Source organism: Stegodyphus dumicola, chromosome 2 (genome assembly GCF_044657685.1).
Source record: "Stegodyphus dumicola isolate Sdum_Otavi_A_Nest chromosome 2, ASM4465768v1".
In the NCBI taxonomy this organism is placed as follows: Eukaryota; Metazoa; Arthropoda; class Arachnida; order Araneae; family Eresidae; genus Stegodyphus; species Stegodyphus dumicola.
This window is the reverse complement of record NC_140769.1, coordinates 59,461,608-59,486,253: the sequence shown is the minus strand read 5'-3', so window position 1 is coordinate 59,486,253 and position 24,646 is coordinate 59,461,608. Positions and strand designations below refer to the sequence as shown.

The 24,646-nt window shown below is 30.7% G+C and overlaps 1 protein-coding gene across 1 annotated transcript in view; it reads right to left on the bottom strand.

Annotated features, from left to right (window-relative positions):
- Positions 1-7,282: 7,282 nt before the first annotated feature.
- The window catches only part of COX5A (Cytochrome c oxidase subunit 5A), a 59,289-nt gene continuing 41,925 nt past the window's right edge, over positions 7,283-24,646 (bottom strand). Inside the window, exon 4 of the mRNA XM_035357134.2 lies at positions 7,283-7,507. Coding sequence (XP_035213025.1) covers positions 7,495-7,507 — 13 coding nt within the window. The 3' untranslated portion in view covers positions 7,283-7,494. The remainder of the gene's footprint in view (positions 7,508-24,646) is intronic.

The following is a 24,646-nucleotide window of genomic DNA, read 5'->3' as shown; positions in this document are numbered from 1 at the left end:
TTTGTTGGCATTAGGTAGATAATATTTCCAGAACAGATTTCTGAACAATTAATCATGTTAATATTGCCTTTCTTTTTCCATTAAATGCTATTTCCTGCTTAATTACAGTATGCTTTAAGATAAATATTAAAACGTTTGAGTAAAAATAATATAACTATAAAAAGGGGAGACACAAACAGTAAGAAACAGACTAGTGCAAAATTTTTTCAATTTATTGATTTGGTATTATTCTGTCATTAACAGTACCAAATCCTGAAAATGAATCATTAGGCACGTACACAAAAGAACAATACATGGAAAATCACATTTCCTACACAGACGCTATTTATAAAATTTTATATAGGTGAAGAAAGTATGAGTATTAAACACTGAAAATATAAAATATTCACATACTTTCTTCAAATAATTAGTAACATCGATGGATTCAGTCACAAACACCAATCCACAAATAAACAGTATTCTTTGCGACTTTACCATTCTTTTCAACCACCATCGCTGACTTCATAAATATCCCGCCACAACCGGAAGTAGAAAGTGTCTGCTTTGCTATTGGTCAGTGAACAAGAATTGCAACGCTTTTTTTTCTTCTTTATAATTAAACATATTAAGAAAGCCTCTAAATTAGCATATGAAATAAACTTACTTTTGCATTATATAAATTTATATTCATACCATTTCTCTATTAAAGCAATAATTCAATTTTTCTACGAAAAATAGAAATGTCTGTGTATGCACATGCTCAGTGTATAATCGTAAATCCGGTTAATTTTTATAAGTTAGCGTAAAATTAACTACATAAATTTTGAGTTCATTTAACTGGACCCTTGTACTTATTCTGTAGATCTCCATATTAAGAATGTCTTTGTTTCAGGAAAAATATAAAATATAATTATTTATTTATTTTTTCCTCATATAAAAATTATTAAAATCGCTATATCATTTTTTCCGTAAATTAAACAAAATTTAAAAAATTTAGCCTCATATGATTTTTATAACAAAGATTAAAGGAAATGAAATATATAAAAAATATCAGGATTCAGCTTGCAGTTTCGTAGAGCTATTATTATTATTATTAAATAAAAATATTAGTATATCTTTGATTATAATTAATGATCCTTTGGTCTACATCAAACTATTGTTCAAGAAGTTAAACGTTTTCGAGCATCTTCTGCTGTATTTATTATTCTATTCCTCGACATTAAAGATTTGCTAGTCTTATTCCAATTTAATTGCCCACATTTGCTAAATAAAATAAAGCGAGTATTGTATCAAACTCAGTAAGTACACAAATTTAATATACAGCTTATTCCAGTTAAATGTGTAATAGGATTTTCATAAAAGAAATTAAACTGTGTAAATTAATGTAAGTGTTGAAATGAATAAAAATAACAAATTTAATATAAGAAAATAAATAAATTATTTTGAAGATCTTTGAATCAAGAAAACATAATTTTTTGCAAAAATGCACGTAAAGATTTAGCTCACATGTTTTCAAATAAAAATTTTAGCCTCATATATGAATGCCCCTTTTTTCATGTTCGTGGACAAGGAAAACAAAGTGAAATGCCAGAAATACACTAAATATTTTGAATTAATAAACTTCATTTTCAATCTTTTTAGACTTTGTATAATATCCGTAAAAGTAAAGAATGAAATATACCATAAAGGCAGTAGTTTCTTTCAGAACATTCGATTCGTATAATACGCGTAAAAGTGACGAATAAAATATACCATTATGGCGGTAGTTTTTTTCAGTACATTCGGATTCGTATAATTTTCATAAAAATAGCGTGTGGAAAATAACGATCAAGAGTCAACAGTAACTTCAGCCTTTTTCATTTGTATAAATTTCGTAAAAGTAACGTGCAAAAAATACCATACCCTTATTTCACCAAAATATTTTATACGTATATTTTTGGAGACGTGCTGCCTGGGCACTTATTAAACAAATTGTGATTTCATTGATTACTACCTGTGCGTAAGTTCCTGTAAAAATTAATATGTAAATATTTTTAAACTATATGCTAGTCCATTTAAACCTTTAAAAGATTTTTTTTACCACACCCAAGTATTAGTTACAATTTTATATGGCCAGATTATTGGGATTTCAGCATGTAACTTTCCAATGCTTTAACCCTTTAACTGTCAAGTTATTTTGATGATTTGGGTACACAAATTGTCAAATTTTTTTATTGGAAAAACCAAATGTAGCCGAAATAAACATCTCCCGATATATATTCGGGTATGACAATACGATGCACTAAAAAAAAAATTACCCCGAGAAATACTCGAGCGTGACATTTTCGAACACCAGTGCTAATCTCGGGCATGACAGTTAAAAGGTTAAAAGTTAGTTAATTTAAAAAATTGAACTTCCTTCAAAATTTTTAGGTTGAATTAGCTGTCTCAATCTGCAAGAGTAAAATCTCAGCAGTTACTTCTGTTCATTCATAAAATCTTATTTTGTTAGATATTTTGGAAATTTGCTGCTCTATATTGAATTAGAATTTACTGGTCTTCATACTTTAATATATATACATAAACTTAAAGCATCTACAGTTAAAAGTAATTACAGCATAATGCATTTATTAAAACAATGCATGATTATTTATTCAATTTGTTATAACAAATATGATGTCTAATATTTTTTGTAATCTAAGCACATTTTATTTTTCAACTGTTATATATTTTATATTCTATGAACACATTTTTAGCATATATTTTTTTGTTTTGCAAAATCAAAATATGAAAAATAAAACTATTTTAAAATTAGTTTTTGTTCATTTGAAATAGGTTAGACATATTTAAAAAATTTCCTTTTTCCTAAAACTTCTTTTAGAATAAATTTTCACAGTATTTTTGACAAATTCTCATTAACAGTTACACAATTGCAAAATCTGCTTTTGGTTTATCTCATGAAAGAGTTTTTTTTTTCTCTTATGTCATTTATCTATCCTCTTTTACATTACAATTTAGCATTTTTATCATTGAACTATTCTAGCCTACATCGGAATTTATAATTCAGACACAAATTTAGCACACATTAGAATTTAAAATCCACAATTATTTCCATATAAAGAAAATCATCTTGTTCATATATATGTTGCCATCTACTAAAAGTTATTATAGTCAAATCTTCAGTAGCAGTTCAAACCTGTAGTATTGTTTTTCAAAAGCAGAATGGCAAAAATCATAAATGCTGGGAACCATCGTACTTAACTTATTATAAATGAATAGCATTTATTATTTTCAATGGGGGTATACATTTAAAAACTATTTTAATAGACATTAATATGTAAATTTATATTAATTTTCATTCATACTATTCTTTTGCCTTCTTAACTGAATTTTGCCTCAACTGAAAATACAACTGAGAATTAAAATGTCTTCATGATCTATATTGCTTTAATTTTACACAAAGAAAAAATTACTTGTAAAGCTGTATGATTCTCAGTGAAGTTCAATCCTTTCTCTATTATTTTTTCGTTTTCCTCCCATACTCTTTGCAGATTCAAAATTAACCGGAATAAACAAACTGTATTTGAAATAACATTAAAAAATTAACTAATATGGAAGCCAAATTGAAGGCATTGTGTACAGCATGACTGTATTACAGTCAAAAGTCGTTAATCCGGACCACAAAGCTACAAACTTTCTGCGCATGCGTGAATGCATTATGCATTTATGCATGCACATATGCCTTTACGCATGCGCGTTTAGTGTATAACGGACGGTATAAGCTAAGCTAAAATTATCTAATTATCTATTTCAGTTAATGTTGCAGATTGTGTTGTTCTTTAATCTTCGAATTGGATCCGGCTTATTATTTTTTGCAGAGTGTTAGAGCAGTTTTATAAAAGTAAGTTTGAACTTTCGATTATGTCAAATAGAATTTCTGATGCTGGATACTGCCAAAGGATCTACAAAACGAAAGAATATTTCAATGTCCATCAAACAAAAAGTGGAATTGCTGCAAAAAATGTATAAAGGAATATCCTTTGTTTCTCTAACCATTCCGAAATATGTTTATCAATTTCACGCTGCTCTGCGTGGGAGGGGAATGTCGCGGCGCCGCGCAATGAACTGGAATTTGATCTGTCAGCAATATCCTTATCTTCAGGGCAGATGTTTTTATTTTATTCGGCTTATAGTTCATTACTATCATCTCGATGTACTCTGTCTTTGATATGATTTAAATCAAATTCATCATAAATATCACGAATACACATCCAATAGTTTTCTGGTTGCAATTTTCTAATTTTGACTATGCGTAACGTATGCTTTACGCATGCGCGCGTTGAAAGAAATGTTTAATAAAGTAAACAAATAAATATTAAGCTTTTTTTTTTTTTTTTTTTTTTTTTTTGTAAATTTTGATACCCTTTAGATCATAATTGTTCTTTATTTCATAAATTACGGTTTCATATTTTAAATTTTATAATTTCTGCATGCCATCTTACCAAATTTAAACTGATGATCTATAATCCGGAAAAATCGATAATCCAGAATCGCCAAAGTCCCGACGAGTCCGGATTAAAGACTTTTGACTATACTAGATTTATAATTCAAACAATAAGTAATACAAATGTCTTTTTTTCAAATGATTCATGCAAAAACACGCCGTACAAATGATTAATGCTGGAAAACAATAATTTGGGAAACGATGGACATGGGAATAAGCAACATAATTTATGCAGGACTTAATTTGAGGATAGAAATGGCAATCAATACATGTGGGAAAACAACTGTTGCAGGAATGATAGAGTCAATTTTTTATGACTTAAGAGTATTTGTTATACTCGTATGTCATAAAACCTTGGATAGTACAAAACTTATTTATGTTTCTTCGAGTACATTTTTTGTTATATGGTCTACTTAACTAGTCTCTTAAAAGTTATGAATTTTATATCTTTCAAACACAATTAAAATTCAGAATACTTCATCTTAATGGCTATGACAAGAAACAATTTGAGTCAGGTTTAAAGTGTAGCAGAGATATATTTTCATAATGGTACATATAAATCTCATCACAGAAGTGTACGGAATATAGCATGACTGACTTTTATGTTCATTAGCTTTTCTTAATATGCAGTAAGCAATTTGACAGAAAGAGATTTTTTAAATAAATTCAGAAGTTAAATAAAACGAATTTATATGAAATCTTCATATTCATAACATAGGTGTTAAAAATAAGATTATTTAAATTGAAGAGTGCTTTCTTTCGCAGAACTCTGGAACATGATCTGTTCAAATAAATAAACATTTGATTCACTGTACTAGATTGTCTTAAAGCAGTGCCTTATACATTTCTGTGTTTTGCATTATTTTTTCATATGTAAGAAAATGGCTTTTTTTGCTAATCACCTGACTTGTGTCTAACCATACATTTTTTGGGTCTTGCACAATTTGTTCATATATATATACAAATGACATAGTTGGTTATCAGCTGACATTTCAAAGTAAATCTGTGTTTTGCATTATTTTTTCATATGTAAGAAAATGGCTTTTTTTGCTAATCACCTGACTTGTGTCTAACCATACATTTTTTGGGTCTTGCACAATTTGTTCATATATATATATACAAATGATATAGTTGGTTATCAGCTGACATTTCAAAGTAAATATGCACCCTGCATGATGAAAAAATATAAGAATACTAAAACTTGAACATTTATTCTACAGTAAGGGATGTAACTGTATGTCATATGTTTCACTAATTACAATAATGGTGTACACGTTCATAAGCTAATTACGTATATGATAAATTATAGCAGATATACAACTAAAATAAAGCAAAGATATAAAAATTATTAAGTACTTTTATTGCTTTTACATATAGCTCAGTCCGTTAAATGATTAGGATTTTGTTTAACATAAAAGAAAACGATCCTATATATAGTTGTACTTTACTGGTAATATAATTAGATTCAAAATTTCAAGTTAATATAATGACAATATGTAACAACTTCTAATTTATGAGTAACACACTATAATGTAATAAAGTGAAAGACTGCATGCAACAGATTCATTTAATATTTACATAGGTAGAAGTAAATACATTTTATTAATAATATATTACCTTACTCTGATAATTTAATATGTAATATAATATAAGATATTTCAAAATAACACCTACAAATTCTGAGAGCAAATAGAGAATTCAGAAACACATAAATAGATATGCTATCAAAATGTAGCAAGTGGACTGTTCACTAAAGCTCCATAGAAACAATCTGTCGTTTCTTCATTAAAGTTTGTCGACTGTGGTAGTATCAGTTTGCAGATGTGGAGAAGGCAGACATGCACCTGATGTATTTCTTAGCTTGAGGTAACAGACATATTGCAGAAGTGCTGTATTAAAAAAGATAACCAAACAGATATGTACTTGAACACATGTTTATGAATTTGTATCAAAATTTGTGTAATTATGGGACATACAGATACAGCAGATCAGTGCAAGCTGGACTCAAATAATATTTATTTTTATCAGCACAATGCTATGTGAATTTAAAAGAACACGAACTGTGTAGCACAAAATGCTTTTTGACTAATGTCTGGCAGGCATGGTAAGTGATTAATTAGTTGTGTCATATCGGTTACCATACCATATAGATTTCCATCGGATCTTCAAAAAATTTCTGCTGGGCATATTAGCCAATGTCTGCACTACTAACAGTGCTACAGCCTATTATGACAGTTGTGTTGTTACCACATGCAGGTCTTTTGGCCCTTGATGGCTGGGCATTGTGATTCATTGCAAGGTTCCCACATTCATCAGGTTTATTTGGAAAACAGATTTCTTTTCGTGAGTGACTTAAAGGAATGATGTATGAAACGCCCAGTAACTCTGATGTGGTACTCATGGCCAGAATTAATACTGCTTTTGCTACTATATGAAATTAGACAGTTCAACCATGTCTGGTAGTCAATGTGATGTTTATATGAAGCATATATTGCTGCTAATTTTGAACATTGATGTCATCTCTATATTCAACATTTACATTAAACTGTTCTATTAAGTTAAAAATTGTCCCACTACTGTCTGACCTATGTTATTTCTTTAACTTGTGTTTTCTTAGCACTTTCCATTAGTCTCTGCACCACAGTGGTAAACTTAAGTGATAGTGTTCCTTTCATATCCTCGTGCTCTCTATATCTGTAGGTGCAATTCTGAGAAACCCTTTATATTTTATATTATACTGGAAATAACTGTCACATTATCCTTTCTCTAAAGGGATCAAGTATTCGTATGCACATATTCAAGAAAAACAATTTTGATATATACAGTTTTGGTCTTCTCAATTTATTGAAAATGATTCATACATCTTGAAATGAAAATCAAAAATGGGAAAAAAATATTGAATCAATTTAGTGAATGGAATAACCTTCTTTTAGTAAAAGTTTTCAACCTAAATCTTGCTTCATATTCCTAAGTCATTGCTTCTACTTGATAAAGCAATCTATACATACATATAGCATTTTTATCAACACAATTCACTCCTTTTTCCTGAAAGGAAGAAAAACAAAAATGAAATAAACATCAAGTTTACATCTTACAAGCTCATTATCATTTTTAATATATGCATATATATTTAGATAGATCAAAGACTAAAAAATAATAAATACTATCAATGTTAAGCAAAATCAATTAATTAAAAAAGAAAGAAATTATAAAATTAATATCAACGTAAAAAGGTAAACTAACTTGAGAAAAAATACTGAAATAAAACTTTTATTCTGTTTTACAAGTTTTTGGTTTGTTTATAATTCATATGCCTTTCTGTTAGATAGTTTACCATTCTCGGTTAATATTCATTCTGTATTATATTTCTTTATTACACATACACATTTTATATATATCTGGTTTTAACAAAAGTTTCCTGCCACCACAAATATTTGTCTGCGCAAACAGTTTTCGTTGGCATGTTTAATCATATTTTGTCAAACGATTTTTGGCATTTGGATGAAAAAAAAAAAAACTTGCTTTAAAACACTGTTGTGAAATTTGTAAAAGAAATATCAATATCATTAAGTACAAGGTATCTGAAATAGAACTATCATGTTACCAGATTAGAACCATGATTTACTTCCAGTTCTGTTGCAAAAAGTCAGCTACAGAATGTCACCCAACCATATGGGCAGCTTAAGGTACTAATGTTGTATCATATAACACTGTGAAGGTTTAGTACCAAAAGTTAAAAAACAAGGACATTAGTAGTAGAAGAAACTGTACATATAAAGGTCTGAAAATGTTATTTATATAAGGTATGAATTTACTAACAGGCAGTCAAATATGCAATCAAAAAAGGGCTGCCTTGTAAACCTGAAGTTCTATCTCATTTAATAAAATTTTAATTTTGATAAAAATGTAATCTTAATCATTTGAGGCTCTGCAAATTTAAATCAAATATAGCAAAGGAAACATAAAAATATTATTAGCTGAAAAAATTTACTATTAGAACTTTTATGCTGATCTCAAAATGACAAAGACATTCCTAACAGAAATGCATGTGCAAGGCAAGTTGCCAGAACTGTTCGGTTTGAACATGGCTGGACAGGGTTACCAGAACAAGAAACAAAACAAATGTAAAAAAAGGAAAAATGAAAGGACATTTAAGATTGTGTTTTTGGCAAGCTCTTGGCTGAATATTCTCAGTCCAATCCTGTGGTACTGCCTAACAGCAGCATGGGAAAGCTCCCAGAGATCACATAAGGTTGTTTTTAAGATAAAATAGCGAATGATTTTTAAACTTTAGAAATTCAATTTAAACTAATCCTGGGAGAAAAAAGCAGAGGAAAGAATTAAAGGATGTCAGGTGAAAAAGATTAAAGTCTTCGTGTAAATGAGCGGTAATACATATTTGAAAAGAAATTGGCCCTCTGTTAGTAACAGGAAAGGGGCCAAATTAATTTTTCCTAAAACGAAAAAACTGAGAAAGTACATACACATTTACAAGAGATTAACTACATGTAGAGGTTATATTTTACAAAATATTGATTATATATATATATTAAATTACTCATAATAGCCATCCTACTTTACCCACTTCTTGGTTGAGGATAAAATAATCATATCACTGTCAACAATTAATTTCAAAATTGTAGTTTATGCCTGATTTTTTTAATGTTTGGCAAATTTTAAATTTAGGTGTTCTATTCTCTATAAGAAGATAAAAGTGAAACTTCTTGAAATATTTATCTAAGATAAAAATATGTTAATCAAAACTGTAACTTTACTTCGTGGCATTTCATTTAAGTCTTACAAATAGGTTATAATGATTCTATGTTTTATACCTTGTTTCAACATGTACTTACGTGCTCAGTCTAAAGCAGCGATTCTCAACCAGTGGTACGCAAAAGAAAATATTTTTAACCATTAAATTCAAAAATTAAATACCCCAATACCCTGAATATTTTCTTTAGCATTCGTAAATTTATGCAATCTGAACTCTGCTAAAGGTCAATAGCCGCTCACAGACTTCAGCAAAATAATATGTTTTTATTTTCACAAATATTCTTTTAGCCATACATGTAACAAAATTTGTCAAAAATGATGATTTTAAAAAGAGTAATAGAAATGAATGTTGTATTTAATAGGATTTAAAAACAAGTTCCTATAAAAAGATATCTCATTAATTCTCTAGAGTATCTATTCCCTATAGTATCTCATTCATTCTTCCACAGTTCATCGATTAATTACCATGTCTATACTTTATATCGCTACCATTTCTGGGCTCATACTGCTCTATGTTCAATTAGAATCATTTTTTTTTTACGTCGATTTGGCGTCTCTAACAGCAGGCATTTTGTTCTCTTGTTGCTTTGCATTCCTTTTCTACGCATTTGAGAATATCTTCATTTGTTTTTGAAAAACTCTTAATATATTGTGCATTTAAATATTTGTGAAAAATAATAAAACAGATCTAGATTTTCAAAATGAAAGAATGGCTAGGATTGACTAAGTCGAAAAGTGATGATTCACAGGTGGATTCAGGACAATTTACTAGGACTAAGAATATTGAAAAAGAAAAATTGTTTGTAAAAAAATATATAATGACGTTATTTATCATTTGGATTTACTTGAAATGTACCCTCAACCTCAATGTGTTGTTTTCGGTGAACTATTATTCAAAGTATGAAGCCATCATTTCTTAAAAGACATCTTGAATCTAAGCATTCCAATTTAAAGGATAAATCTAAAAAATTATGGAGTTCAAACGTAGTAAAGAAGTAATGAAAGGCTTTCATCACTTCAAGTGAAAAAGCTTTCGAAGCTAGTTACCTAGTAAGCCTTAGAATTGCCCAAACTTCAAGTCGACGAATTCATGAAATGACAAATTACATAAAAGACATTTATTTTAAAAATAAATTGCAGCGAGTATTTCGCATTGCAGTTGGATGAAAGTATTGATATAACAAACTTTGTTCAGTTATTAGTTTACATATGTTTCGAAGAAGATAAACAAGTTGCTGAAGAGTGTTTATTTTGCGAATCTCTTCGTGATAGAGCAAAGCAAATGAAAATTTCAAAGTAATTGACAATTTTATGTCAGAATGATATTCCTTGGATTAAGTACATTGTCGTATGCAGTTACAGAGGCGAGGCTTTAACAGGAAAACATACCGGTGTGATTTCTCAAAGAAAGAAAGTTGAACTTAAAAAATAAATTTACTCACTCCTGATCCACTCATTGTGAAACTTTAGTAGTCAAAACAATCCCCGAAAACCTGAAAATCATTTTAAATTGAGCGAAAATTGTTAATTTTAAAAAGGCGAGATTTAAATTTAAGAATATTTATGATTTTTTTGCCAAGAGATGGGCAGTGATAAGGAAACGTTTTTGTTTCATTCCAAAGTAAAGTGGTTATCCCAGAGGTAAAGTTTTAAATCATCTTTTTGAACTTCGAACAGGAATTCCAATTTTCCTCCTCGATTCAAAATTTGAATTCCAAAATTGTTTTTTTAGTGAATTATGGTTAGCACATTAAGGATATTTAGCTGATATTTTTGGAAAGTTAAATGAATTAAATTTAGGATTAAAAGGACAACATGCTAATTTATTAACCATTAGAAATAAAATAAATGCAATGACAAAAAAAAAAAAAAAAAAAAAAAAATCAAGCTAATAATCAAAGAATCTGACAATAATATTTTTTATGCTTTTTATCACTTTTACAAAGTTTTATACCTGAAATTAATTTGAAAATAAAAAAAGAATTAGCATCCGGCATTAACAATTCTTGTTTTTCATTAATAAATAATTTCAACATGTATTTTTCCCAAGGATTACGGGGGAAAAAAAAAATGTACCTGAAATTTTATCTCATGAAGAAAAAGGAAAAATGATAAAATTTTCCTGTGGTCAAACTCAAACTAAAGATTTCAAAAATAACACATTTATTAACTTTTGGCTGAACCCCCCCCCCAAAAAAAAAAGAATTTAAAGGCATTTCAAATAAAGCTATATAGATACACAGTACAAAGTCCAAAATCGGGACTCATCCGGACTTCGGCAATTCCGGATACTAGATCATCAGTTTAAATCTAGTAACATGGTATGTCGAAATTATAAAATTAAAAATATGAAAAAATGAAGTATTTATGATCTAAAGGGTATCAAAATTTACAAAAAAAAAAAAAAAAAAAAAAAAAAAAGAGCTTAATATTTATTTGTTTACCTTATTAAACATTTCTTTCAATGTAAGTTGTTTTAAGTTACTTTGTTTTTTTGTGCTAATATTTTCTCTTTAATTCTGTAGACAATCTCTAGTTTAGTTACATTATTGAAGTTCTGTAACTGCTGTTTCGAGAATTCCAACTAACTTGTCAATCCGAATTTTGTCGTTTTCAGAAACTTCTCTGTCACCTTCTTAACTACAGATAGCGGCATTTTCTAGATCTAGAACCATATTACAGATTTCTCCATTCATTAATTGATCGATGATTGAGAAGCATTGTCATCACAATGAAATTTTTTTTTAGAATCATCTTCATTTATTACCGCTTCTTCACATTTCTTTACAAAATCCGTTAACTGGAAAATTTCACCTTTGTTTTGCTATATCCGAAAACCTTTAAAAATAGTGGCTGTCATCATCAAATTTAGCTATCCTTGCATCATGAGCTTGGCGACTAATGACAAGTTGTTCTGTTAAATTTTATCTTGCTTCTATTGCACACTGAAACAATAAAGCCTGAATTGTATTAGTTTACTTATTTATTATACTTATGTCTATTTCTTGCACATGCTTAAGGCTCATCAGATAAATAAATTCCCACATATACTTAAGCCTTATTGAGGACCGGCGCTAGATATCTTATCGCCTGAATGCAGTTTCTGTGGGTCCTAAATTCTGGAACTCAGTGCGGGCTTACGAGCCCTGGCACAGGTTCTGGGTTTATGTGAATAACAAATCAATTAATCTTAATTAAAATAGTCCTAAATGTAATCTTTGGGTCTATGAGTATCATCAACAAAATTTCTTTTCAGCATATGGAAAGAAAGTTTTGGTAAATTTTTCCTCGTCAACATTTTTTAGCGCATTTACCTAAAATCTGCAATCATCGTCAAGAGTAATGTCCAGGGCTGTGGAGTAGGTAGCGAAAATAACCGACTCCTGGAATTTTAATGACTCCGACTCCCAAGCATATACATATGGTTTACAGTATATTTTTTTAATATAAAAGAAGAGATGCTACAGAGAAAAAAAAGAATTGATGGTTTAGCAAATTATTTATATTAATTAGCATTTATTATGAAACGGAAAACTGGCATTAATTATTTCTAAGAAACAGTATAGCTTCGGCAAGATTTTCTTTGTTGGTAGGCCGTAGATCCGATCTGATGAACTTCAGAGCTGAGAAGAGTCTTTCCACACTAACTTGAGTAGGAGGAAGAGCTGTTACTGTTAGGGCTACTCCTTTTAACTTTTCAGGATAGATTTTTATAGGTTCTAAAAGAGGTGTCTTGGAAGCGCAATCATATTTCTTTAAAGCCCGTATAGAAATCCTGCTTGTATTTTTTTATTTTTATATCTAAAGGCTCTTGTTTCTTTATTTTCATCAGCTTTGCCTTAGCCTTTTCAATATTATCCAAAAATATTACTCAAAATCTAGTTCATCACTGGAAAGGGATGATAGAGACTCAATTGCAATGTCTGCAGTTTGACTGTCCTGATTCTAATTCTCCAATTGTTCTGAGAATAATTTCATTCTTAATGAAAGTTCATACATGACATCCAAGAAAATTCGGTGTTTTGGATCTCCACGTATTGAACACAGCAAGATTTCATTGTCTAGCAAACTAGTTTCTCTTTTCTTCATTGAAGAAATCATTCCTTCTTCAAAAAAACCCTCCATTTCAGAAAGAAAAAACATCCCATTCTTCCATTCTTGCCTCCTGTCAATTCTTCAGACTGCAACTTTTTTGTGATTATATGCGGTATAGAAAGTTCTGCAAGATCATTCCACGGTCTTTCTGTTAGTGAAACATTAGGGTTATCTGCATCTCCTAAAAAAGTTCTTAATTCTAAAAACCTCTTTATCATCAAATATGTACTTCTTTATCGCATTGCTGGATCAATAATTGTTTCTTTTCATGTTTGTTTCCTAAGAATGGCATCAATTTTAGGAGTTCTTGCTGCTTACCTAAATTTACCAGTGAGATTTGTAACTAAATGAATGAATTTAATCACTAATGGCAAATATCACATCCATTCTCCTCCCTTATATTTATTAATTAATATGTCAATAAAATAGAAAATAACTATCTATTAATATATACAGTTCATAAATAAAAGTAATAACTCAGCTTGTCATTATTTTTCTTTTCTCCCCCGAAATCTACCAGACTCCAATTCCTACTCCACAGCCCTGGTAATGTCAACATAAAAGGTTATGTTATTATTCAATTACTAATATAAAAAAATTGTTTAGGCAGCACTATATGAGTCATTACTCAAGTTGTTATGTTTTGATAAACATGCGATAATGAAAGGAAAGTATAATAAGTAATGATTCATCAGGTTGGCGTCAGATCAATGATGTATCTGTGTGGAATGTTTTGGTTTGAGATGCGTGCTAAGCACATACGCAGCAACGGAGCCAAATTACTAATCGTACAAATTTATTCTAAAATGATTGTTCCTTCAATAACAAGGTATTTTATTTAGTGTCGAAGTGAAATTAAGAATCAGGACTCTAGATGTTTTATTATGCATGGAGAGGGAAATCAAATGCGCATGAGTAAAGCCTACAAATATATATATATATATATTATATTTTGACTTTCTGCACAACTTATTTGTGTGAACAAGGATTTTCTTCAATGTTATATTTGAAAATTAAAAGTGGGTCCTAATTCAGGATTAAACTAAGTGAAATAAGCCGACATAAAGAAATTGATCTCTCTTAAACAGACACAAATTTCACACTAAATTTTAGAATTGAAGTATTATAACTTAAATTTTGATAATTAAAATTTACCAGTTTTAATCTAATATTTTTTATGTGTGCATATTTAATACAAATAGGCAATACGTTGTGCAAATGACAAAATATATTTTTAAAAATATTTCTATTGAGAAATTGAAAAATAATCATTGTAAAATGTGGTGGTACTAAAGTTTTTGAATTTTAGTTAGATGGTATGAGTTAGTCAAAACGTTGAGAACCGCTGGTCTCAACTCTTTGGGTTATGCAGATTTTATAGCAAGCAGCATAAATTAAAATCAGAAGAATCATAACTAGCATGATTCATACATAATAAGAAACTGGCTGTACCTGTTGCTAGTGCTAGTCTATAGAGAATGACAGCCATTTATAAAAACAGACATGAACACCTGACATTGGCATGGTTAGGAAGTGTTGAAAACCAGTTATTCAAACAGTTACTGTAGGCTTTGTTACATAATTTGAAAGGAAAAAAAGGCTAGAGGGTGCTGATGCTTGCTTGTTGTGAGAGAATAAAGATTTTGTTTATGTCGAAGGCGGCAGCCTAAGAATACGCTCTGTGTATAGTTAATTAAAATATTATTAAAAATGTAAAAGTGTTAAAACTTTGTGAACCACTATCACCTGATTTAGAAATGTAAATTTTTATATGGTACATGCGGCGAAAATATAAGACTTTGAGAAGATTTTATGCGTTTGATCTGAGTGTTTCAATTTGGATTTTTAAGAATGGAAAGTTCATATTCAAGGTACGGAAACCTTAAATTAATTATTTAGTGATTATTTGTAGTAAATTAGTATATATTTATTACTGCTGTCTTGGATGTATTTCAATTAAATAAAATGGAAGCTAAGTTAGATAGATTGAAATGTAAATGTCCCACATTGAGATTTTCTGTTACCAGGTTAATTAAAGTGATTGAAGATAAAAATTGGATTAAAGAATTACGGGAATTGTTTGAATTATTAACCGAAAAGAAAAATAATTTGAGAATGCTTGATGATGAAATACAAGAGTTAATTGATGTTAACTTAATTGAAGATTATAGTTAAGCAAAGAATACAATGACAAATATATAATTGCTTGTAGTCAAATTAAACAGTTTCTAGATGCGGTTACCACAGTACCGCCAGCGAGGAATCCCAAAAGATCTGATTTAAACTAGTCTATTGATAATGGAATTTTCAAGGTAAGTTCCAGTTCTAGTGGAAGTAGTACGCTGAAATTACCAAAATTAATGATTGATAAATTTTGGGGAGACCCCAAACAATGGAATGAATTTTGGAATAGTTTTGAAAATTCGATAGATAAAAACGAAAAGCTCTCAAAAATACAAAAATTTGCATACTTATTTCAATTTGTAATTTGGAAGCTTCAGAGCTAACTTCTGGCTCATATGGACATTTAATAATTCCAATATTATCAAAATTAATTCCAGACGATTTAGTTTTGGAATTTAATCAGCAAAATGGATCGAAAGATAAAGTTAAGTTTCGGAATTAACACAATTTATTAAAAAGGAAATAGAATGCAGGGAAGTTTCAAATCTAGTATTAAATGAAAGAAAAAATCCTGTGCCTCCGCAAGTCGACCAATCAAAATATGAAACTAGAAAATATGTAAAAAATATACCCTCTGCTGCATTTCATACTGCAGTTAACCGAAAATGCATCTTCTGTGATTATCTGCACAAGTCATTTAAATGTGAAGTGAATGTTTCAGATAAATTAAAGAAACTAAGATTCGAAAACCGCTGCTATTCTTGTTTTAAAAAATTTCATACATAAAAAAAAGTGCAGAAATAAAACTAAATGTAATAAATGTGGCGGTATGTATCACAATGAATTGATTTGAACTAATAAATCCCCTATAAACAAAAAGTCGGAACAAGGTTATTCCAAAAATGAAACTGAATCTCTGACTTTGAATTCTGAGAATTGATTGCTTCTGTTCCTCAAGGTGATAATGACTGTAATGCCAGGGAAATACTATTACAAATCTGTACACGTTATGCTTGTTCTAAATATAAATCAAAGTTAACTAGATTAATACTTGACAAAGGCAGTCACAGATCCCTTATAACGAAAAAATTGGCCGACTATTTAAAACTTACTCCAATAAATTATGAAAGACTTTCTGTTTATTCATTTTGTGCGACGAAGGCAATGAATCATTCTTAACCCGGTCGTTGAAATCGAAATTTAAAATTGGAAACAAAATAATAAAATAAAAATTAAATGTTTGATCTCGAACGTTATTTTCTCGGCACCCATCAATGCGCCTATTAACCCTTCAACACGTGCAGAACAAATTTGACCCCAATGTTTGTTTTTCGGAGTGCACCCCCAACGTATAAATAAATGCATTTTCTTTGTTTTAAATGAATGTATAAATGACTAATAGCTTTGTGAATTTTGTTAAATCTTTTTTCCAGTTTTAATTCGAGATAATCTTACTTAAGTTATACAAACATTTCCATACTGGTTACCTACAGTAAGCCATAAAAATCGAAATTTATGCAAAATTACTAACTTATATAAGATACATATATGATTTCTTATATTAGAAAAATCAGTTTTCATATGTACATATTTTTAAAACATAAATGTTTATTATAAAGAGTGGTTTGATAAAGCACTAGGGGAATATGAAAAGGCTGCATTCTTACAAGCTTTTTTCCTTGAAACTCAATATAATGTCATATAATTATTCATATCAAAGAATAGATTCTAGATATGAATATTAAAAAAATATAAGTAACACATAGGTTTTCTGCCCCCTCCTACTTGAGTTTAATTATTCAAATAATCTCGTTTTGAACAATCCTCACATAGTGTGACAACATATTTTTACAAACAATTTCTTACGGTGAAGGTGTGCTCCATCTTCTATTCCTGCCAACCTTTTTACTCCAGTTTTGAGTTCTTTCGAGAGAGATGGAATTGCAGCTGTTTTTAGGACATGCTCTTTTAGAAGCTCTAATGCTAAATCTTTGAGAAAAGCTCTTCGGTTCATATTCACTTGGTCGTTATTTAATCTATGAATAATAAAAGCATTTATACCTGCAATATTCATTAGTTCGAAAATTACCGTTAGAGGCCAGCGGCGGCATTTTCTTGAAACGGACTAAGTTCCACATAACTCATCAACAGTATAAACACCTTTTGTAGAGTTGCAAAAAGTTATTTCGAGCTTGAGCTGCTCTTTAGACAATGGATCGATTTGATTATCCTCATGCATGGATGATAAAACAAGAACCGATTTACTCTTTTTTGGAACATATGAAGTAAGAGAACATACCAAGTAAGAGTTCTCTAATAAGTGCAAGTCTAGCCGTCGTCTTTCGCTCTGCTTGTAAATTTATGTCATCAAACCTAATACACCTCAACAGGAAGTAGAATCGATTGATAGACATTGTTATTTGAGAAAAAGTTGACCACAAATCTTTGCTTTGAGAAGTGCTATTTTCAGCACTCCAGCGTAATATATTAGGAAAAACAACGCCTTCAATTCAGCTATGTTTGTCTCTTGAGCATCACGTTCTCTAGAGAATTTGTTTCTTATTGATGAAATGTAAATGTTTTTGATTTCACCAAATCTTCCATTATTTCTTCATAAAAAATTTTCAATAAACACTCAGTTGGATTTTCCAAATTTCCATTCAGAATTGGAATCTTCAATTTCGCTATCAGTTTCAATACTAATGAGACGAACCTGCAGTCGTTACTGTTCTCGCTCGTACGCACTCATCTCAGTGAATGTCTCTCTAGAAGTGAAACATTATTACACGCGCGGAGTAGCTGTAACCCCATTGCACATTACTTCTCTGAAAACCCAAAATCTCTAGGACACGGGAAAAATTCCTCTTCCTAACCTTGATCTTGAAAGGTCACGTACATCCTTACCTTATTTTCTAAGAAGAGACTACACGTGGGGTAAATTTTACCCCAGCGCGTGTGCTGATGGGTTAAGCAAATGCTTCATGGAGCATCTAGGGTTGCAAATTGCCTACTGCTCTAGGAAAAAAAAAAAAAAAAAAAAAAAAAACCACAGATGTTGAGATATTAATTGGCAGGGATGCATTCTGGATTGTAGTTTATTCCAAAAGAATTAAAATATCTGAAAGGTTGTACGCAGTCAGTTCTGTGTTTGGTTGGGTTGCTGTAGGAATCGAGAAAAATAAAATGAACAAAATTTCGTTCCGAAAATTTAGCGGTAATGACAAACACTGTTGTGTTGAAAGATTTAAGAGGTTTTGGGGAATTAATGATTCTGATGATTATTCCGATATTGACTGTGAAATAATAGACCAGTTTGAAAGAAATTTGCAGTTTAATAACGGTAGATATGAGGTAAATTTAATATGGAAATACAGTCCGAATAGTCTGGGAAATAATTTTAAGGTAGCTAAGAAAGGATTTGCAAGCCTTCACAATAAACTAAGTAAAACGGAGATTTTTCAGGAATATAAAAATGAAATTGAGAACCAGATATTAGAAGGAATTGTGGAGGAATGTCCCAATAATGATACAAATTTGGGATATTTTATGCTGCACCGAGCAGTAATACAATCTAGTAAAACCACTAAGGTAAGAATTGTGTACGATGCTAGCTCGAGGACACGAATTCATTAAATGACTGCCTTGAATCGGGACCTAATCTAAATCCAAATATACTAGACATTATGTTAAATTTTCGTAAATTTAAGATAACGTTTTGTGGAGACGTTGAAAAAGGCCTTTTAGATGATAGGAATTGCTGAAGGTGATAGTTAATTTCTAAAATTTTTTTGGTTTAATGAAAATAATGACTCTTTTAAGATTATGCAAATGTGTCGAGTAGCTTTCGGTTTGACTGTATTGCCTTTCATTTTAGCTGCCACTATAAAATATCACATAAGGAAATATAAAGATAAAACACCAGACAGTTTCGAAATGTTAAATTCTTCTGTCTATGTCGACGACTTATATTTCAGAGCAGGAATGGTGGAAGATGCATATCGGTTATCTGTAGATGTGGTTAACATATTTAAGGATGCTGGGATGAATTTCAGAAAATTAAGAACTAATTCTAAAGCATTAAATGATTTATGGGTCTTAAATAGGATTAAGTAATCAGATAACAAATTAACTAGTGTATCGAATTTGTTAGGCATGATTGGGAATTCCATTGAGGACAATATAAAGTTAAATTTAAAAAAATTAATTGACTTTTCTACTTAAAACAATTTTGCTACAAAAAGGAAACTTTTGCAAAGTATCACCAAATATACAATCCATTTGAATTTATTGCGCCCTTTGTTATTCAGGCAAAATTATTATGCAAGAAATTTGGTGTTCTGGTGCTGACTGGGATGATGTCATTCCTGCGGAGATTAAGGACAAATTCAACATTTGGCAGGATGAACTTTGTGATTTAACTGAAATATTGATACAGTGAAATTTCTTTGATGACGATCCAATGAATATAAGCCTTCACCTATTTTCTAACACTTGTCTTAAAGCATATGGGGCCATCGCATATTTCAGATACTGATCAAGTGATCCAGAAATTAGTTCTTCTTTTATTATGTCGAAATGCAGGGTTGCACCTTTAAAATCAATCACACTTCCTCGTTTAGATTTAATGGGAGCACTTTGTCTGCTCGAATGTACAAATATTAAAAAAAAAAAAATAAAATTTTTTAGTGATTTAATTGAGGATGTTTACTTTTGCAGAGATTCCGAAATCGCCATTACTTGGATTAAAGGTTCGCCAAATAGTTGGAAACCATTTATCATCAATCGTGTTATGGAAATACAGGGTATATGCAACAAATAATTGTGGAATCACTGTGAAGGAAAACAAAATCCTTCAGATTTACTGACTCGAGGAATTAGTGCTCAGTCACTAGCTAAGAATGATCTGTGGTGGCATGGGCCACACTGGTTACGTTTTCCTACTGAAAACTTTCCGAAGCAAAAGAAATTAGAACCAAATTCAGAATCGTTCGAGTTAAGAAAAAGTATTATTTTGACTGCACCTGTAATGAATCTTCAATTTTGCATATAGAAAAATTCAGTTCTTAAGAAAATTACTTTGAGTTACTGCTTATGTATTAAGATTTATTGGGAGGCTTCTGAAAAGGTCTACAGAAAATGGACCTTTAAGTACTTTTAAGATTAAAGCATCTGAACATTATCGGGTAAAAATTATGCAACGAGAATCGTATCAAGTGGAAATAATTAAGTTATCAAATAAAAAATCAATTCTCAATTCTTCCATCTACCCCCTTAATCCAAAGCTTGATGACGAGGGAATTCTTCGGTTGAAAGGCCGCATTCAATTTGCAGACTGTCACGGGAATCTAAAACATCCTATTCTATTACCCTCTAAGTGCAAGTTTACCGAGTTGATCATCATGGACTCGCATGAAAAGGTATTCCATTCTGGAGTTAATTCGACACTTACTCAAATCAGAGACAAATATTGGATCATTAACCTTTTCCTGGGGGCTGGGACATATGTGTCCCGTCTAAGGATGCAGCAACTGGGGGCGCGGGACAGTTTGTCGTCGGCGGCAGGGGTAGGAATTCTAGCGCTTGAGGCTTGATGACTTTCTGACACCCCGCAGGGTGCGTTCTTTTGTGCGATTCTGGTAATGGATTGGGGAAAATTGTCCTGTTCTGAAACCACATGGCTTGTTTACAAATTCGGTATCTTCCAGGAAATATTGAGAGAAAAAAATAAAAAGAGTAATTTGTTACTTCGATTCTCACGCGTTTGTGTTTTCAGGATTTCTCCTGTGCAAATACGATTACTATTTCTTGCAGTTGATATATAATTTTTTTGAGTTCAGTTTTAAATAATGGCTAAATGTAAAAGAAACCTAAAGAAAGAAGAAATTTCGGATATCGTCGCGCGGTGGGATGAGTTGGATGAAACATTTGCGGATAGTGATTCTGATTGCTGTGATGACAGAGAAAAACGATTTTCTGCTTCCACGGATCTAAGAAATCATATAAAAGTGGAATTTCAAAATTCAATTACAGAATTAAGAAATTACTCAGAAACTCCTGGTTGTTCGTCTGATCAGATTGGTTTATCACTTTCAACTGTAAATTATGATACAGAATTTGTATGGAAAAAAACTATGCGATAATTTCGCAAGTGCAGATGAAGTAATAGTTTACGATTTTACGGGAACATCAGGTCAAAAACATGAATTATATGATAGGAATGAACTTGATTATTTTATATTTTTTTTCAATAACAAACTGATAGATAAAATTGTACATGAAACAAATCGTTATGCTGCTCAAAACAAAAAAAAGTGTACCGGATATTTCTTCCGAGAGAAAAAGATCACATCATGCTGATTGGAAAGATGTTACAGCATCTGAAATGTTTTCGTTTCTAGCACTGACATTGCTATGTGGACACACACATAGAAAAGGATTCAATTAGTGATTACTGGAGCACAAATGAATTGATTGAGACTCCATATTTCCGAAAAATCATGTCTCTTGACCGCTTTAAAAAAATATTACGCTTTCTTCATTTTGTGAATAATGAAACACTGCCATCGAAGACAAGTTCTGATTACGACCACTTGTGGAAACTTCGAGAAGTATTTGAAATACTTAACAGCAATTTTAAATCAGTTTACGATCCCCCCCCAAAAATCTGGCAGTTGATGAAGTGATCGTGACTTTTAAAGGTCGTGTAATTTTCTGTCAGTATATCCCAAAAAAACAAACACTGGGGATTCAAAATTTATAAACTGTGTGACGAAAATGTCTATACATATGACATGAAAGTTTATTTAGGGAAAGATAAAGACGAAAGATTTGAAGGTCGAAGCGCATCGGAATCTGTTGTTCTACATTTAGCAAAACATGTGAAAGGGAAAGGACATTCCCTCTTTATGGATAATTTCTTTTCTACTCCGCAACTTTTTCTAGAACTAAGAAATAATTATAAGATAAATTGCTGTGGAACAGTGCAGATCCGATGAAAAGATTTACCCAAGGATTTGACGGCCAGAAAAGCAGGTGATTTGGATATAAAACATTCAAATGGCCTCACTGTTGCGTGCTGGAAAAATAAAAGAGAAGTTTATGTTTTAAGCTTTACGCATGAACGAGACAGTGAACTCCTTCCACAGTTACGAATAACTGCGAAAGAACTTCAAAACCTGCACTCATTCGTGATTATAACAAAAATATGGGATATGTCGACCTCAGCGACAGAATAGCCAATTCCTACGGATTTTCGTCTCAAAAATGGACAAAAAAACTCTTTTTCCATTTCTTGAACATTGTCGTTTTAAACGCGTATATATTATTCAAAGAGAGAAACAAGATGGATCACAGAAGTTTTCGCATGAATTTAATTAATCAAATTTTTCAAACGTGTGATAGGAATAATTTGCCTACGATTATTTCTCCAACCACTCAATCGTTTCATTGGCCAGTGAAATCTAATTTGAGGAGACGGTGCGTTGTGTGCAGCAAGAATCATAAAGAAGTGAGAACTTGGGTTGCATGTAAAATCTGTAATGTTGGCATATGTCTTGGAGATTGTTACAAAAAGTAATTTTATTGTTTTCTTTTTCTTTCTTTTATTTTTGTTTGTTTCACTTGCAAGTATGCCCGCATTACTTCTATTATATTAAAAGTAGGTAACTCCTTTTGTAAAATCTTTTGAATGAAATCTTCATTTAATTATTAAAAAGGTTATTAAAATTGACTAATTTTGTGCTTTACCATAATTGAATGTGGTAAAGCACACAAAGGCTGCCTACCCAAAGGAAAGGATGCCTTCGGGGAGAACTTTTAGGGGAAACTGGCTCATATTCACATTTCACACGGGGGAAACAACGAAAACCATGCGGCCAGCTCGATCGCCTGACGTCGAACCCGTGTCGAACTACCAGCATTCAGCGGCCTTAACCACTCAGTTACTAATAGTGTTCAGAAAGTAGTTAATTTTACATGAGAATTGTATTTTGGAGGGAATCAAACAAGATATAAGAGTACTAATCACGTGCATAGGAATTCAGATGTGTACCACATTTTATTTCCCTGAATTTAATCCTCAGTGCGAATCTTCATTAATATTCATCAACTCAGTACGAATCTTCATTCCCAGCTTCATTACTCCCAAAGAAAACAACAGTAAATAGCTGGAGATCTGAAAATTTCGCATAACAGTTTGATACCTCAAAGGCGATTTTAGCATTCTGAAAATGTATATCATAAAAAAACCAAAGAAATATGTCGCCATACGAAAAAGATGTTTATTTTTTGAAATTTCAATGCATTTCCGTATATGCAATTTTGCATTAAAAAAAATGTAGCAGCAATATCAATCATCGAACAACTATTCCCCTTTTGCTTGTTCTAAGGTAAAATTAATATCTAATGTCTCTGAGTGATAAAATTAAATTTTTGTTACTGAATACATTAAAACTCAACAAGAGTTTTATTTTCAAAAGCTCCAGGGTTTGCATCTGCATTTCTTTTCTGGGGGGAAAAAAAAAAAAAAAAAAATAAATAAATAAAAAAATAAATAAATAAATAAAAATAAAATAAACATCTTAAATTCCTGATGTAAAAGCAGATCAATTCTGGGACCGCTATTTGGAAAGACTCATGGAAGAAAAATAAATAAAAGAAAAATCTTGAGTCATGCATTGTGTTCAATAATAATTTAGTGCTGTACAAACACAGTGACCGATTTCTATTTCTTCAGAAATGAATATTACCAGAGGTGTAAATGTAATAACACTGATTTCGGAATCCGGAAATGCTTTTTAAATGACACTTGGAAAAAATAAATTCTATTTAATTTGCTCTTTAATATCAAAATAATAACACTATTAAAATGAAAATGTATATATTGTTTGAATATTTTAAATCACTGAATTTTCGTTACGATGCCAAGTGACTATATTTAACTCTCATTGCTTCGCTTATTTTTTAGTTCATAATCTACGTGCAAGTTTAAAAAAAAAAAAAAAATTAATCATAAAATGGAACACGTTTTTAGAGCAAAATTTTCTAGGTGAAACATACATTTCATCTGAAGATAAAATAATATTTTTTCCCTTAGGAAAACTGCATCATCTAACTGCAGTGTGAAAGCGATTCGAGTACATCCCACATTCTAACGCCTAGAGCATTGGAACTGGATTGAAAGAAACCCTGATA